The sequence below is a fragment of the Canis lupus genome, chromosome 30, assembly GCF_048164855.1.
Source record: "Canis lupus baileyi chromosome 30, mCanLup2.hap1, whole genome shotgun sequence".
Lineage (NCBI taxonomy): Eukaryota > Metazoa > Chordata > Mammalia > Carnivora > Canidae > Canis > Canis lupus.
In genome coordinates, this window is record NC_132867.1 from 33,388,563 (window position 1) to 33,403,649 (window position 15,087).

The 15,087-nt window shown below is 46.1% G+C and overlaps 1 protein-coding gene and 1 long non-coding RNA gene across 7 annotated transcripts in view; one reads left to right on the forward strand and one right to left on the reverse strand.

Annotated features, from left to right (window-relative positions):
• RUNX1 (RUNX family transcription factor 1) overlaps nucleotides 1-15,087 on the reverse strand; it is a 254,069-nt gene that overhangs the window by 53,529 nt on the left and 185,453 nt on the right. For all 6 annotated transcript variants that reach the window (XM_072806880.1, XM_072806881.1, XM_072806877.1 and 3 more), the window contains one exon: nucleotides 13,332-13,436. In XM_072806880.1, the coding sequence (XP_072662981.1) occupies nucleotides 13,332-13,436 (105 nt within the window). The remainder of the gene's footprint in view (nucleotides 1-13,331; nucleotides 13,437-15,087) is intronic.
• LOC140621621 (uncharacterized) lies at nucleotides 5,081-7,159 on the forward strand. Its single transcript, XR_012021369.1, has 2 exons — nucleotides 5,081-5,315; nucleotides 6,531-7,159. It is a non-coding gene; the product is annotated as an uncharacterized lncRNA (long non-coding RNA).

Below are 15,087 nucleotides of genomic sequence, written 5' to 3' on the forward strand. Positions count from 1 at the left end.
CTCTGTCTGAATACTGTGGTGTGTGAAAGCAGGATCTCGGCTCCCTGAGCAGACTCAGAAAGTGCTGCGGATGATGCTGAGTCTTCCCGCAGCCTCCGGGGCACCCGCCCCACTCCTGCCCTGGCTCTTCTCCACCCTCAGCTTTTTTTTTTTTTCTTTTTTTTTTTTTTTTTTTAACCACTTCTGCTTCCTTCATCTCTTTGCAGCTGCAGCAGAGAGATATAGTAAAGCTACTGTATAGGATTTTGAAAGCAGGGCCTCTGAGAGCTTTCCAAACTCCATACAAGCCGGTTATTCTCTGGCTTGTTTTCTTTGGCTTCAGGTTAGTAACACAGAATGAGTCAAACAGTATTAACTTTCAATAGGGAAGTGGTGTGGTCAACCAAAGCTGTTTGCGGCTAGATTGTGCAGATAGGTAGGGCAGGTAATGAAGAACAGCCCATAATGTTGCAAGGAGGCGAAGAAGGGAGGCAGGCCTCGCTCAGAAACATCTAACAATGAAGTCAACAGGACTCAAACCATCTTTTTTAGTTGGCTGAGGAATTAACACCGAGGTCTCTGACCGGCCAGCTTCAGGAAGTTGGCCATGTTGGGACTCCGTGGCTTGCACAATTGAGTACTTTGTGGATATAAGGATGTCTTTTTTTTTTTTTTTTTTTCTTTTTCCTTTTTTCTTAAATGATGCCAAAGCCATGGGAAATCTAGTTAGGATGATTTCCCCTGCTTGTGGCATGTCACTCTGGAGTGGACCTTTTTATTCATTTCTTTCTCCAGCCGGGGGGAGTGATAGATGCACCCCTCCTCTCCCCCCTCCCAACCCCAGGCTCTCCCCCATCTTCCCAGGATCTCTGCCTCCCTAGGTTGGTGGGCTGACTGCAGGGCTCTCCTCCTCCAGGTTGGAAGATGATGCATTGGAAGTGCAACTGCTCCTACAGACATCGATCGAGTCATCCTTTGAGAAGCCCATAAGGATCTTAAAATCGTCGGATGCCCTCTCATTCTGCAGACGGGGGAGCAGAGGCTCTGAGAGTGGACGTGGGCCGCTGAGCTTCGCAGAGCCAGCCGGGGCCAGAAGCTGTGTCTCCCAGGCCAGCGGTCTTTCCACCAGGCCGCCGCTCCCTTGCCCAGGGCTCAGGATTCTTTTTACAGTTCAACAGAGCAGCTCCCGAGAAGAGCCCAGCCCTGGAGACTCAAATTTCAGCAGTTTCCAGTCCTTTCTGCCTGCACTCGGCTGCCTATTTATTTTGAGACTGGCTGAATCACCCAAGGAAGAGAACGAGTTTCTCCCAACCTGTTCCTGGCAACCAGTCAGCAAATGAACAGGACAGAAAGCCAGCCTCTCTCTGGAGCCTTGAAAGATTCTCACCTCTGAGCTGCTGCAGATTTGACTTGTCCTGGGAAACTGGCATGGAGGCTCAAGGGTGTAACATTTCACCTCCCTGAAATCTAATCCAGAAATCTCAGGCAAGCAGCATATGTAAAGAGCTAAAAAAAAAAAAAAAAAGAATAAGGACTCCGCCAGCTGCTCTAGGACCTTGGGTGTTCCAGCGCTCTTCCCAAGCCTTTCACTGAGAGAAAAGGGAATTCTAGGGTCCTGGAGGAAAAACTGCACTTGGCTTTGGAAAAGAAATACATCTTAAAAGAAAACTCAGCTCTCATAACCACCAGGGTTGCTTCTTTTTGTTTTCAATCTTCATCAAGCACACATAGCAGTAGGTAAAGAAAATATCAAGATATTCTGATGGCAAAAGGTAAAATTCCTAGCAGTATGGATTTACAGCAGGTCTGATTTGAATGTCTCTGTTTTTTCTCTACAATTGTCTTCTCCTCAGTTGCAAAAGACCTGATGAGATGAAATATACCTCCAAAAAACCAATAATGATTTTATTTCAGACTCCTATTTTATTTCAGATTTTTTGTGTAATATGCACAATTTTTCTATTACATTTTTCTATTATTTTGCTACCTAGCCATCAGATTTCTATTATCAAATTGATAAGACTGTTTGCGAAGCATCTTGACATCTATTATCTCAATTCATCCAAAACAACCCTACGCAGTAGACCGTTCCTATGATTCTTCCCATCTTATAGATGGCCCAGCGGAAGCTTCTCGATGTTGAGAGACTCTGCAGGCACACAGCACCCTAAGTGCTAACTAGCATCCAGTTAAGAAACAAGAACACTTTGATAAAATCTCTGTTTGGAAAAGGACCACCTCTCTCTACAAGGCAATTCAGTTAACGGGATTTTGCTTCAGTGAGGAATAAGTTGTTGAAGTTGGTTCAGTACTTGGAATTAATAATAGATAGGGTAAAAGGGAAAAAGAGAAAAAAGCCCTTATTGTATTGTATTCTGGGGGCCTGATTTGCCAGGATTTTTTTTTTTAATAACTTGGCAATGGCAAATGCTTGGCCCCCACTTGGGCAGAGTTCCAGTAGTTCCCTGGGTAAGGGCTAAGGGATGAGGGAAAGGGATCTGTGTCCAGGGCATGTGCTAATATTTAAGAAGCTCCCCTGTGCCAGGCTGTGCTGCCATCAATCTGCACAAGACCTTGGCCCGCCCCTCCCCACCCCACCAGGGGTGTATATCACCTTCCTGGTTTTACACCTAATCTGGTCTCAGAGGAGACGTTGAATGAGGCAGCCAGCTCTCCAGTGGCCAACCACCACTCTAGTCTGCCTCTCAGCCTAGTTCATTTTCTCTTTACAGCCCCCATTCTACAGGTGGGGAAACTGAGGTACAGCTAGTAAATCGCAGGGATCAGACTTGAAGCCAGGCCGGTCCAGCTCCAAATGCCTCTCTCACTCCCTCCGGCTCAGAGCTCTCTGCTTCATTTCTGAAACCCAGGGGCCCATGCCCTGTTGGCAATGCTGAAGACGAACAAGAAAGACGTGATCGTGTGCATTTCTCTTGAGCTCTTTAAAACGAATGAATTGGAAGCATCACAGAAGCACTCTGAAGCTAAGTAAAAATAAGGTGACACCAGGAACAAATCCAAAAGGGGGCACGAATGCATACAGTCCTTACGAATTGACCTAGTTCAAAATATTTCCTTTTCATCTCAGGTGACCAGAAGACTGACTTCGAGGCCGCAGCAAATAAAAACAAAACCAACCAAACACATAGCATATCAAATGTTCGACATTTCAGTATATGAAAGAATCCTGAAAGACTTCCATAACGGTCTGAGTTTTAGTCAATACTGGCTTTAATGGAACCTGAGTACATGTAAATCATGGAAGTACTAAACTAATGTATTGCCATTAACTTACTTTATAGGGGTCTAGGGAGTTGGCAGGTTAATTCAATGGTGTTTCTTAAAAAAAAAAAACTGCAAACAGAAAAGAAATTTGCTTTGGGTACTTAAATTTTTTTTGACCTTAGTTTTCATCTATTAATGTGTACCCACAATAGTCAGCTGTTGGCTGTAGCAAACTTTACCGGTAACGCTGCGTAACTTACTTGCACATAAGACTTGATACAAATACGCCAGGTGCACTCCCCTGGTCTTGTTACAAAAATGGCATTTCACATTCAACCAAATGTCAGTGTCTCATGTGCTGTGTGATAATACGGCTGAGAGGCCCAGTAATAGATTATACCTAATTTATCCCTTCTTTGTTGCCAACTTTCCCTAGCAAAAAAACCTTTAAAGCAAATTATTTATCAAAGACGAGAACATGGAAAGAACAGAACTCCAAAATGACAAGTTCACTCAAATGACCTTAAACGCAGGTCTAGTGCAAGGCGGTAGCTTTTCCTTAACTTATTCAAGCTGAACTTCTGGGGTTGTTTTGTTGCTCTTTGGTGGTGGTGGAGTTCTATGAGACCCATTGGATCTAATTCTTTTTTTTTTTTTAATTTTTAAAAAAAATTTATTTATGATAGTCACACAGAGAGAGAGAGAGAGAGAGGCGCAGAGACACAGGCAGAGGGAGAAGCAGGCTCCATGCACCGGAAGCCCGACGTGGGATTCGATCCCGGGTCTCCAGGATCGCGCCCTGGGCCAAAGACAGGCGCTAAACCGCTGCGCCACCCAGGGATCCCTGGATCTAATTCTTACTTGATGACTTTCTTGGCTACATGGCTTACAGAAAAAACCCCAAGCCTTTGGGGGGAAAACTCAAGCAGAGTTTTGTCTGTTTGTCTTCAAAATGAGAAGTGGAGGATGGCTAGTGTACGGAAAAATTCTCAATCCACCCCAAAGCCAAGAAGCTAAACAGGATAATACTGTGTGGCACTGCCAACAACAATCTATCCGCAGGCGTGGGTCCCCATGCTGGCTGTCACAGTGGCATTCCCAGCACTGGGACCCACCTGTTCCTGCAGCACCAGAGGTGACCAGTGTCCTGGCTCAGGTCCCCCCACAGTGCAACTGGATGACACGCATGGGCATCGACTGAGATGCACCCTAACCACCCAGATGATGTTGGGGCATGCAGGTTACAAATCAAGGAGCTGCACACGTGCAGAAAGGTCTCCAACTCAATGGTGAGGGCATCCTGTCATTGAAATGTGCCACTGTCTTTTGGAGGAAATGAAGGAAAGCCCTACCAAAGAGGTACCAAAATATCCAAAAAACTCCAGAACAAGTCTAGAAAGACATGTTGGTTTAGGGAACTTAGAGGGTGACAGGGTGTTTCCTACACCTGTTTCCTACACCTGTGGCTAGCTGGTCCAGGCACCCCGGGAGGTGAGATGCTTTACTCTGGGGCAAGAATTCAGACCCCAAGAGACTTTGGCATACTTCATGTCAGTCTTCTAGAACAATGTGGAAGAGCTTCTCCTACAGCTTGTCATGCATATATTGAAAAGAGCCCACACATTAGATCTCATTACCGAATTTCGCTGTTACTCAGCATTTTTCTTTCCCCCGGAATTTCTCACAAAGTTCACCATTTGAGAGTAAGTCCATTTTACCAAAGACGGACTTAGGAACAGTGCCCAGAGCATTTCAAGGGTCCATAAAAATGCCAGAAAAGAAATTTCACTGGATCTAAATACAAAAAGAAAACTGAAAAAAAAATCAAAATTTATAAATGTTTAATTAAATGTCTTAAAAAATGCAGCATGATGGCAACCTCATGAATTTTTAAACGTAGGATTCACAATTTTTGTTTGTTTGTTTGTTTGTTTAGACTTTTCTCATTACCAAAGGATTCCAAGACTCAATGCAAATAATAGCTCTACCTTCTGAAGACTTATCGTGTGTTCTAAATGTTCTACAGAGGCTGTCTCCACAAGCCTCCCAGCCCTGTGAGGTCAACACAGCCACTGTCCTTGTTTTACGGAGGCTCAGCCACCTGCCACCAGGTATGGTCATCCACATGGTTAGCAAGTAACAGGATGGGGATCTCAACCCTGATTGTAATCACATTCTTCATGGCAGTGAAATCGGGGCCGAAGGTAATGAGACAAGTTACTCATGGCCAGATAATTTCAAAAATAAATGAGAAAAGCCCTTTCAAAAATTTACAGCAAAAGAAGAAGAAGGAGGAGGAAGAAGAGGAGGAGGAGGAGGAGATATTACGCACATGGGTGCACATGGATATGTCCAGTGTCACATAGGACAGAGTCCCCTTCTCCCAGGGCAGGGGACCAGGGGGACTCAGCCTCTAAGAAGCTTTGTTTGTGGTGAACCTATGGCTCTGTTTTTCTGACAATATTTTGTTATCCCTTCCGAGTGCGAGCTAATTTGGAGATTATCTCATCCTGTCACCTGGTTGGAGAGAAGAGGAAAGTGAGGACCAGGACTAAAGTACTTAAGATAATTGCCCAAGATCACACCCACCGGCCTGGTGGCGCCAGTGTGAAACCCAGGTCCTCCGTTCAGGATCCAGAGACCTTTCTACATGTTTTAAGATTAAGAAATGGAAGCCTAAATAGAGACAGATTTTTTTTTCCCCTTTGAGCCCTTCATATACTAAATTCTAACAAGGTCTGTGATACATTGGCTTAGATCCCGACCTCATAGGAGTGACATTTAAAATAGTGCTTCGGTTTGCAATGGTCCCAATGGAAGGAGAAATCCAAGGGAATGGTCTAAGTTTCATTAAGTGCTTCTTCTCTCCTCTCTCCCTATTAGACTGAGCATGTACCTAAATCCTTTCATGGGGTTCTCACTTGGCCTGTATTAAGCCCATCAAAAGCTCAAGGGTCAGAGACATCTTTATATATATACAATTCTTCTTAGTCTAGTTTGATACTACTAAAAATGATGAACAGAATGAGATTCTAAAATGCATTAGACACATTTAGGCAGGTTATTATTAATCCTATAAAAATTGCTTTTGCCAAGTCTTGGGGTAGTCGGGGAGCTTAGTCCAGTGCAAATTATGGTACCAGTGGAAGTCACCCAGAATGTCCATCTTAACACCAAAATGCCTTTCAGAGTGGGGAGGAGGAATATATGTAGTACTTTTCCTCCTCTTTGAGCCTCTGTCTGTCTCCTACTTTATATCCAAGTGGGAGGGAAGAAGGCATTACTTCCCTCTTTTTTTTTTTTTTTTTTTTTTTTTTGCAAATCAGGATTTCATCTAGAAAGAACTAAGGTCTAAATCTGATATTTGAAGAATCCAAGGGATTAAGCAGATCACTGTTCATTACCTGCAAGAAATGCTTAAGCAGTTCTGAGCAAACAAAGTGACTGTAGATGGATAATTATAATCCTGAGATCACAGATCTACAAAACTGCCTGGCATTCCACTAACCAGTGAGGAGCAAAGGGCACAGGTTTTCATCCTTCCAGAGGGCTGGACCCTCTGGTCCCCACCTGGATTCTCGGGGAAGCTCCTTGCCAAAGAGGGGTGGGGGGACCAGGACTTGGAATGTTTGCCTGGTGACCATTTTGTCACATTATTCATCTTTCCTGCCTGCCAACACTGGGAGTCCCTGCTTCAGGTCCCTGTTGATGCCAGGCCCCCAAGCAGACCCTGGTGACACACGCGGAGCGAGCCATCTGTACGTGGGACCATGTGGCTGCATGTTTGGTCCTGCCCCCTGCCCCGGGGTGCACTGCAACTCCAACCACAGGACAATGCTGGTGCCCTGCCTGTCCAGTGTCTGCCAAGGCTCTGAGGCTCTGCTTTCTGGAAGACTGTATTCGAACCAGCATTGTATTGATAAACCCTCCTAATAAAAAAGTTCTGAAACAGAAATTTCAATACAAGGAAGCCCAAGGAGCAGTTGGTGCAATTCTTAAAACCAGACACTGGCGTCTGCGGGTTGCGGTGTCTGGACTTGCTTCTTTCCAGTTCTGGCTTCTGACCCTGTAACCTTGGGCAAGGGATCTCACTTCTCTTTGCTTCAGCCTGCTTACCTGTTCTTGCAGAGGTGGTGTCAACTAATATACGGGAAGCTCTTTGAACCGTGTTGGGCAAATGACAGCACTAAGTGCCAGTTATTATTATTATTAGGTGTTTTTAATATTATTATTCTTAAAGATTTTATTTGAGAGAGAGAAGAGAGCATGAACAGGGGGAGCAAAGGAAGGAGAAGCAGGATCCCCGCGGAGCTGGGAGCCCGATGTGGGACTCGATCCCAGGACTCTGGGATCATGACACGAGCCGAAGGCAGACACTTAACCGACTGAGCCACCCAGGTGCCCCAGTTTATAGGTATTTCCCACGCATTGCTCTTTTTCCCTCCAAACATGCTCTCCATGTTTAAGGACCTTGTTTCTTCTGTCTCTCTGCTAGAGATTTTGCTACTCACATTCAAAATCACAGACGGAACTATATTTATGGGATGTAATCTCAACAAAGTCCTTAGCAAAGCAATTGAGTGATAAAGAGTGAGGCCCTTCAGCGGACCTATGTTAACTATGATTCCCTTTTTTTAAAAAAAGTCGGCAAGAGGGCTAGTGCCCCAGGAATATAGCATTTTCTGAAGTTTTAAAGTAGCAGCTCCACCTGCCTACCTGTTACTGTGAATACTAAGCAAGCACAACACAGTTTCTGTGAAGGACTCCTTAAACCTGAGGCCAGGAGTTGTCCCAGAAATGGCCAATGTTCGTTGTATTAATCTTTGCAATTCTTAATTAGTTTACTCAGTGTTCCCAATGTAACAGATACCTGGCCAGACAGGTGATGGCTTGTGACATCAGAATGACTACCCAATCCGTATCACTGGGATCCCCACCCCCTGCTATGGGGTGACTCAGGGTCCCAACTGCTCACTCTCCTCAATCTCTCCCCTTGGAAAGGAGAAAAAGTGAGTGGGAAATATCAAAAAGGGAGACAGAACATGAAAGACTCCTAACTCTGGGAAACGAACTAGGGGTGGTGGAAGGGGAGGAGGGCGGGGGGTGGGGGTGACTGGGTGACGGGCACTGAGGGGGGCATTTGACGGGATGAGCACTGGGTGTTATTCTATATGTTGACAAATTGAACACCAATAAAAAATAAATTTATATAAAAAAAATCTCTCCCCTTGGCAAACTATCTTCCCCCATGGCATCGAGCTACTACAGCTTCTCTGCAGAGAATATGCTTCAGTATCTTAATGTTATTCTGTAAGAGATGCATGGGCTAGAGCTAGAGTTTTCACTAGATCTCCCCAAATATATAAAAAAAAACCATTAAAAACAGCTCTCAAATACCCTTTTCCGAAAAAAATCCTGTCCGTCCCTCTCTCACGCTTACTGAGAAGACTATCTTTCAATATGTTAACACGCCACAAAGTGCTCCATCTACGAAATGAAAACAGACTCCCCCTTGCTGCTTGCAGGAACTGATCCCAACACAGAACAGCTTCTGATGGTGCTCTGTCTCCATAATAAATTCAATTTTTCATCAATCAGTGATTTCTCAAAATCCCATGGAATGGGCAGGGTGGGGGGGGGAACGAGTTTTGACTCATTAGATAGCAGGTCAGTTACTGTAAAAGAGCAAGTAACCATCTGAAGCAAAAAGCATTTTCAATCCTCTTCAGAAGGCACTTTTTCCTGGACTTTCACCAACCCAAACCCAGGAAAGTGGAGTGGGAAGCATAAGGTTATCCCACTGGGCTGGCCAATGGTCAGGTGTGGCGTGTTCTCTAGTTCTTACTCCTTTTCCCCTGAGTGTCAGGATGGGTGGGATAAGCTTTCCTTCTGGTGTTTTGTACGAGGGCTTCAAGTTGAAGGCCTCACCCCTGCCTGCAATGAGGCATCAGCATTTGCCCTTTCTAGACCATCTTACAATTGGCATGACTGTGAGAAGTCCTATAAGCCAACACTTCATTTCAAACACGAGGGTAAGGCTACAAAGCCAGGTCAGGTAGTTTGGAATAGGTGATGTACAGACGGCACAGGTGGATGAGGAGGTGAATGGACAGATGGATAGACGGACGGATGGGAGTACAGGATTACATGCCACGAGCTTCTCATTCTCTTTCTGCCCTCGTCACCAATTATTTCCTTTCAACTAAGGCAAATTATTTCACTTCTCTGAGCTTCTCCTTTTCCTCTGAAGCCATTAGGCGTGGAGGCTCTCTCCTCAGCTCCCCCAGTCTTTGATTTCATAAAACAATAGAACTTTTCAAAACTATTTGACTTGCCAATGCCAGGGCCACTTTGCCAGAATTGGCCAAAACTCATAGCATCTTAATAACAGAAGGGACTTACTTGGGAGGTGTTATTAATCCACAGTTGTAACACTGGGCATTCTGATTACATGCAATGACCTCTCTTAACATCACATTAGGAAGTGGTTTTGAGGGACACCTGGGTGGCTCAGTGGTTGAGCATCTGCCCCTGGCCCAGGGCATGATCCCAGGATCCTGGGATCGAGTCCCACATCGGGCTCCCTGCAGGGAGCCTGCTTCTCCCTCTGCCCGTGTCTCTGCCTCTCTCTGTGTGTCTCTCATGGATAAATAAATAAAATCTTAAAAAAAAAAAAAAAAAAGAAAGTGGCTTTGAATTCTTCACAGTAGCCAAGACCGAGACAACCTAAGTGTCCATCAATGAATGAAAGGATAAAAAATATACACACACGTACACACACACACACCATGGAATACTATTCAGCCTTATAAGGAAGGAAATGCTGCCATTTGCAGCAACGTGAACGAACACTGAGGGCGGTGTGCCACACGAAATAAGTCAGAGAAAAACAAATAATGTATAATCTCACATGTAAAATCTGAAAAAAACAAAAAGACAAAAAAATTTCAAAAAAACAGAGAGCAGTAGATTGGTGAATGCCAAGGCCAGGGGATGGCCTCTAGTCCCCGAGGGGGAGCGCAGGGAAGTGGGTGAAGGTGGTCAGAGACTACAAACTTCCAGGTACAAGATCAACGAGTCCCAGGGATGTAACGTATAGCGTGATGACGAAAGTTAACAATACCGTATTGTATATTTGAAGGTTGCTCGGGGAACAGATCTTAAAAGTTCTCATCACACACACATGCACACACACACACACACACATACACAAACTGGAACTCTGAGGTGATGGATGTGTTAACTCACCTTATTGTGGTAATCATTTTGCAATACACACATATATCAAATCATCATGTTGTAAACCCAAAACTTACACAATGTTATGCGTCAATTATATCTCAATAAAGCTGAAAAGAACCCTGTTCACTTTCTCTTTGGGGGAAAAAAAAAAAAAAAGGAAGAAAGTGGCTGCGAGCCGAGCTTCATCAAAAAATAGTTCCCACCTTGAACCTAGATGTTCACATAACGAGGAAGACAACCTACGAAAATCAGCACCGAGGGCCCACCCTTCTTTTCCTGGGATGAACAGAAAAGTCAGCATTACTCAAGCCACCCTGGGAGGCTCTGTGCGCTTTCAGTTGTTTTTCTAGAAGTCCTTTGTGCCAGGTGAGACTATCTACCTGGGGCTCTAACACCTCTCTGCACCATGCTTACTACCTTCCATTTAATTTTTCCTAAGACCCTAAATTCCATTTGGCAGGAAAGACTCCATAAAAACGGGTGCCTCCTTGGAGCAAATCCCGCCTGTCTGTTCAAAGAGCCCCTCTCAATAATGACTGTTTTCTGAAGTTATAAAACAGCAGTAAACTGTATATACGGGCAGGCCATTACAATACGTATTTTTCTCCTCTGACTGCCAATTCTTAAAAGTCAGAGCACCCACCATTTGTCTTCTGAAGCTCAGCTGCCTGGGTGGGTTTTTAAATGTTTCAGGACATACTGGCAGTGGGGCAAAAGCCATCGCCCCCTCTTTTTATGCACGAGAGAGTAACAGAGGCAGAGGCGTACCAAAGGGTCACCGGTTTAAGCTTCTTCCTCCAGGCAGGTTGGCATTTGAACCGCTTCGAGTTCTCTAGAGAGAGATTCCATAGCCACCGGAGTGGGCCTTTCTCAAAGTTTAATTACCCTCAAAGACAATTTCCGTGCCCCTCGCCACTGCCTGGCCCAGCCCCGAGCCTTGCTAGAACGCAAGCCTGCTTCCCCTCTGGTCCTCCGCGGACAGCCAAGGCACCTGCGTGGTTTCTGATGCATCGTTAACATAACGGGGTCACCACGGGTCATCAGTCTGCCGCTCCTACTTTGGGGAACCCAACGAAGGCGGGTTTGGTTGTCACTGTGTGGTCCCCGTGCCCGTGATCTGCTTTGCAAGTGTCAGCTGGAATCCAGGGATGCTACTGACTCCCGGGGTTTCCTGAGTCCGGGCGTGACCGGATCATCTCCAGGACCCCGAGAGAAAAGGCCGAGAGGGGGTAAACGAGCTCAGAAACAAGGGATGACATGGCCCAGGCCCACGGCAGTAGGGGGATCGAGACCGGAATGCCGTGTCCCCGAGGGCTGTCCCTGCTGGCTAAGGGGCTTCCTTGCGGGGGACCCCACTCTGGGGTGTCAGGAAAGCGGAGGCACCACAGGGGACGGTGTGAGCAGGTGCTCGGGACCCTGAGGCCGCGGCCAACACCACAGGAAGCACTGCGGGAGCCGGGCTGAGCACAGGGTGACCCGCGGAGCCCCCCGGGGGGCCACCCCGCCGAGCAGCAGCGTCAGGTGCAGGCAGGGGGGCCCCTACTGCGGATGGAGAACATTTGCAGGCCTCGTCCTCTGTGCTGGGCACAAAGCACCGTCTCATCCTGCCTGAGAAGGGAGCTCTCCCTTGTGTCTCCATCTCGCAGAGGAGGAGACCGAGGTCCAGGGAGGCCCCGTAACTTGCCGGAGCCTGACATGCCTCAACCAGAACTCCACTTGTTCTGCCCCTGGAGCCCAGATTCTTTTTTTTTTTTTTTTTTTTTTTAAGATTTTATTTATTCATGAGAGACACACAGAGAGAGAGAGAGAGAGAGAGAGAGAGAGGCAGAGACAGGCAGAGGGAGAAGCAGGCTCCATGTAGGGAGCCCAACGCGGGACTCGATCCCGGGACCCGGGGATCATGACCTGAGCTGAAACCAGATGCTCAACCACTGAGCCACCCAGGTGTCCCCGGAGCCCAGATTCTTAACCACTCCGTTTTACGCCCTGACCTCGCTGCGTCTCAACCTCCAGGCACAGTGGGCAGCCCCGTTTTTGACTCCGTCTCCCAGCAGAAGAGAGAGGACTCCTTTTCCACCGGGGACCTGATAGGGTTTGGAGGCACGCAGATGCTGGCCAGAGCCCAGCCTCCACCCGGGGCAGGGTGTGGCCCTGGAGAAGAGTGTTACTCTTGTGTTTACTCAAAGATAGTCATTAAGTCACCGTGAAGACATCTTTCTGCAGACTAAACAACCCCACTGCTTTTTAAAAAAGCTTTCCTCACAGGAGCTCTTTTTTTGGGACCGTCTTTCTATATTTACTGGTTTTCCCCCAGGAATTCTTCTGCCCTCCCATTCTCTATTTTAACCGGTCCTTGCAATAAGATTCTGATCTGTGCCACAGAGAGGAAAAAAAAAAAAGGTCACTTTCATAGCTTTCATCTCTGGCCCTCACAGATGAAGACAAGGCCAGCATGGACAGTAATCAACCACTTGTGGTCCACTCTGACCCTCCGGCATTTTTCTGGCCGCCCCTGTGGCTGGCCAATCTTCCATTTACTGTTTGTTTCTGATCCTGGTGAACTTCACCGTGTATCTGAGGGACTCGCCCTTGGTCTCCTGCACCCCCAAATGCTTCACACACGCACATGACTCAGCCCAATTTGCTCCTCTGCCCCCCTAAGAGGAAGCTTCAAAAGGAGCCCAGTGCTCAGACACAAACTTTGAATGAGTGTCAACAATACAATTCTTTCTCACTGCAGGAAGGAGCCTCATTTTCCTCTCTGACAGAGGACTGGGCCACATTTGAGCAATGCCAGTCAAACCCAAGGCTCCTGTGGGATCGCCCCTGGTGCCTCCGGGTACCAGCCCGGAAGGTGAGGCAGCCCCGATGAGGAGCCCACTTACTTCGAGGTTCTCGGGGTCCGTCCACGGTGATTTTGATGGCTCTGTGGTAAGTGGCAACTTGCGGTGGATTCGTGAAGACGGTGATGGTCAGAGTGAAGCTTTTCCCTGTTGGAACACAAAGGAGAACACCAAAAAATGAGGCGACGGTCCGAACGGATCTGCTGGGTTAGTTGACCATTAATTTATGCTTCCCGGCCCTCAAGCTGCAGCACAAGTTAGTGGTTTTCCCAGCACTCCCTTAGGCTTGGCTTTGCTTAAAATCTGGAATGCACACCTCTCTGGGGTTTGTCTAGATGTTAACACTTCTCACGGTTATATGGCTTTCGCTAAATCATCAATAAACAACACAGGATCAAGAGAGATTGGGCTTTGTTTTCTTTCAAGTCAAGACTCCCGGGAACGTGGGATCGGATTGGCAGCTATCCACTGCCCCCCTATAGTCCCCAAGGAGTAAGGGAAACCGTATCCGTCTCTCCCTTCTAATACCGCTTGCTCCCCCCCCCCGCCCAAGGGTTAGCAGGGACAGAAGCCTTGAGTTCGTGGATGGGCGAAGTTAAAATTATTCCCTCCGTATTTCAAAAAGACTAATTGCTGGTAGCATTATTTTTAAATGCTAGACGGTATCAGAGGCACCCATGGGATTGGCCAGACAAAATTTATAGTCAATAAACTGACTTAACGATACGTAATTGACAGACTGAGATTCAATAAAGACTATAAACATATATAGGCACGTGGATCCCCACCTAAACCCTTTCCATACACGCATGGGACGTGAGCGTGTTTTCATTATCGCGCTGCTTCTAGTAACTTTTAAAGACTATTTAAAAATATATTTGTAACTTAGAATGCAATTACTGACATAAAGCAAATAATTAATATATATACCAACAAATAATAATAACAATAAGTATTAATAATGCACATCTAAAAAAATAATGCACATCTATTAACAATTTAAACATTTCTTCTTGGCCAAGTGGTTCGGACGATGAAGTCTGGGTTTGAACTCTGGCTAGCTGACCTTTGGCAGGGTCCTAGGCCCCTCCGGGCCTCAGTGCCCTTACCTGGAGGATGGGTACACATAGCAGTTCGTACCTTATAGAATTTGAGGGGGATGGTTAAATGAGTTAATAGGAGTAAAACCATTAAACCCGTATCTGGGGTATGATATTCAAAGGGGTGCATGCGAGAGAGTGTGTGTGCGTGTGTGTGTGTGTGTGTGTTGTGCTCACTTTTATTACTTTTTTCTCTGTTTCTCAGCGCTCTGCAACAGAATTCGAAGGTTTGACTAAACACGGTGTTTGGACCACCCACGTCAGGGCACCGAGTTTCTATTTAACGGTTTCTCCTCTTAATCATGTAAAATGTAAAATCATCAATGTAAAATCATGTAAAAACCAAGAAGAAATGAAAGGATCATTTAAAGATCAAATTGTCTTCCTTCCCCAAGTTTGAAAGAGCTGAACACCTTCAACTATCATGCATGTTGTAATACAAAAAAAGAAGCCACCAAGAAGCTCAGTAAAAATACAGTTGACCCTTGAACGGCACAGGGGGTGGGGGCGTCGGCCCCCCGTACTGTTGAGAATCTGCTACAACCTTTGACTCCCCCAAAACTACCATCCGCCTACTGCTGACCGGAAGACTTACTCGTAACACGAGCAGTCAATGAACACATATTTTTTGTTTCATATGTATCACATGCTGTGTTCTTACAATAAAGTGAGTTAGAGAAAAGAAAATATTACTACGG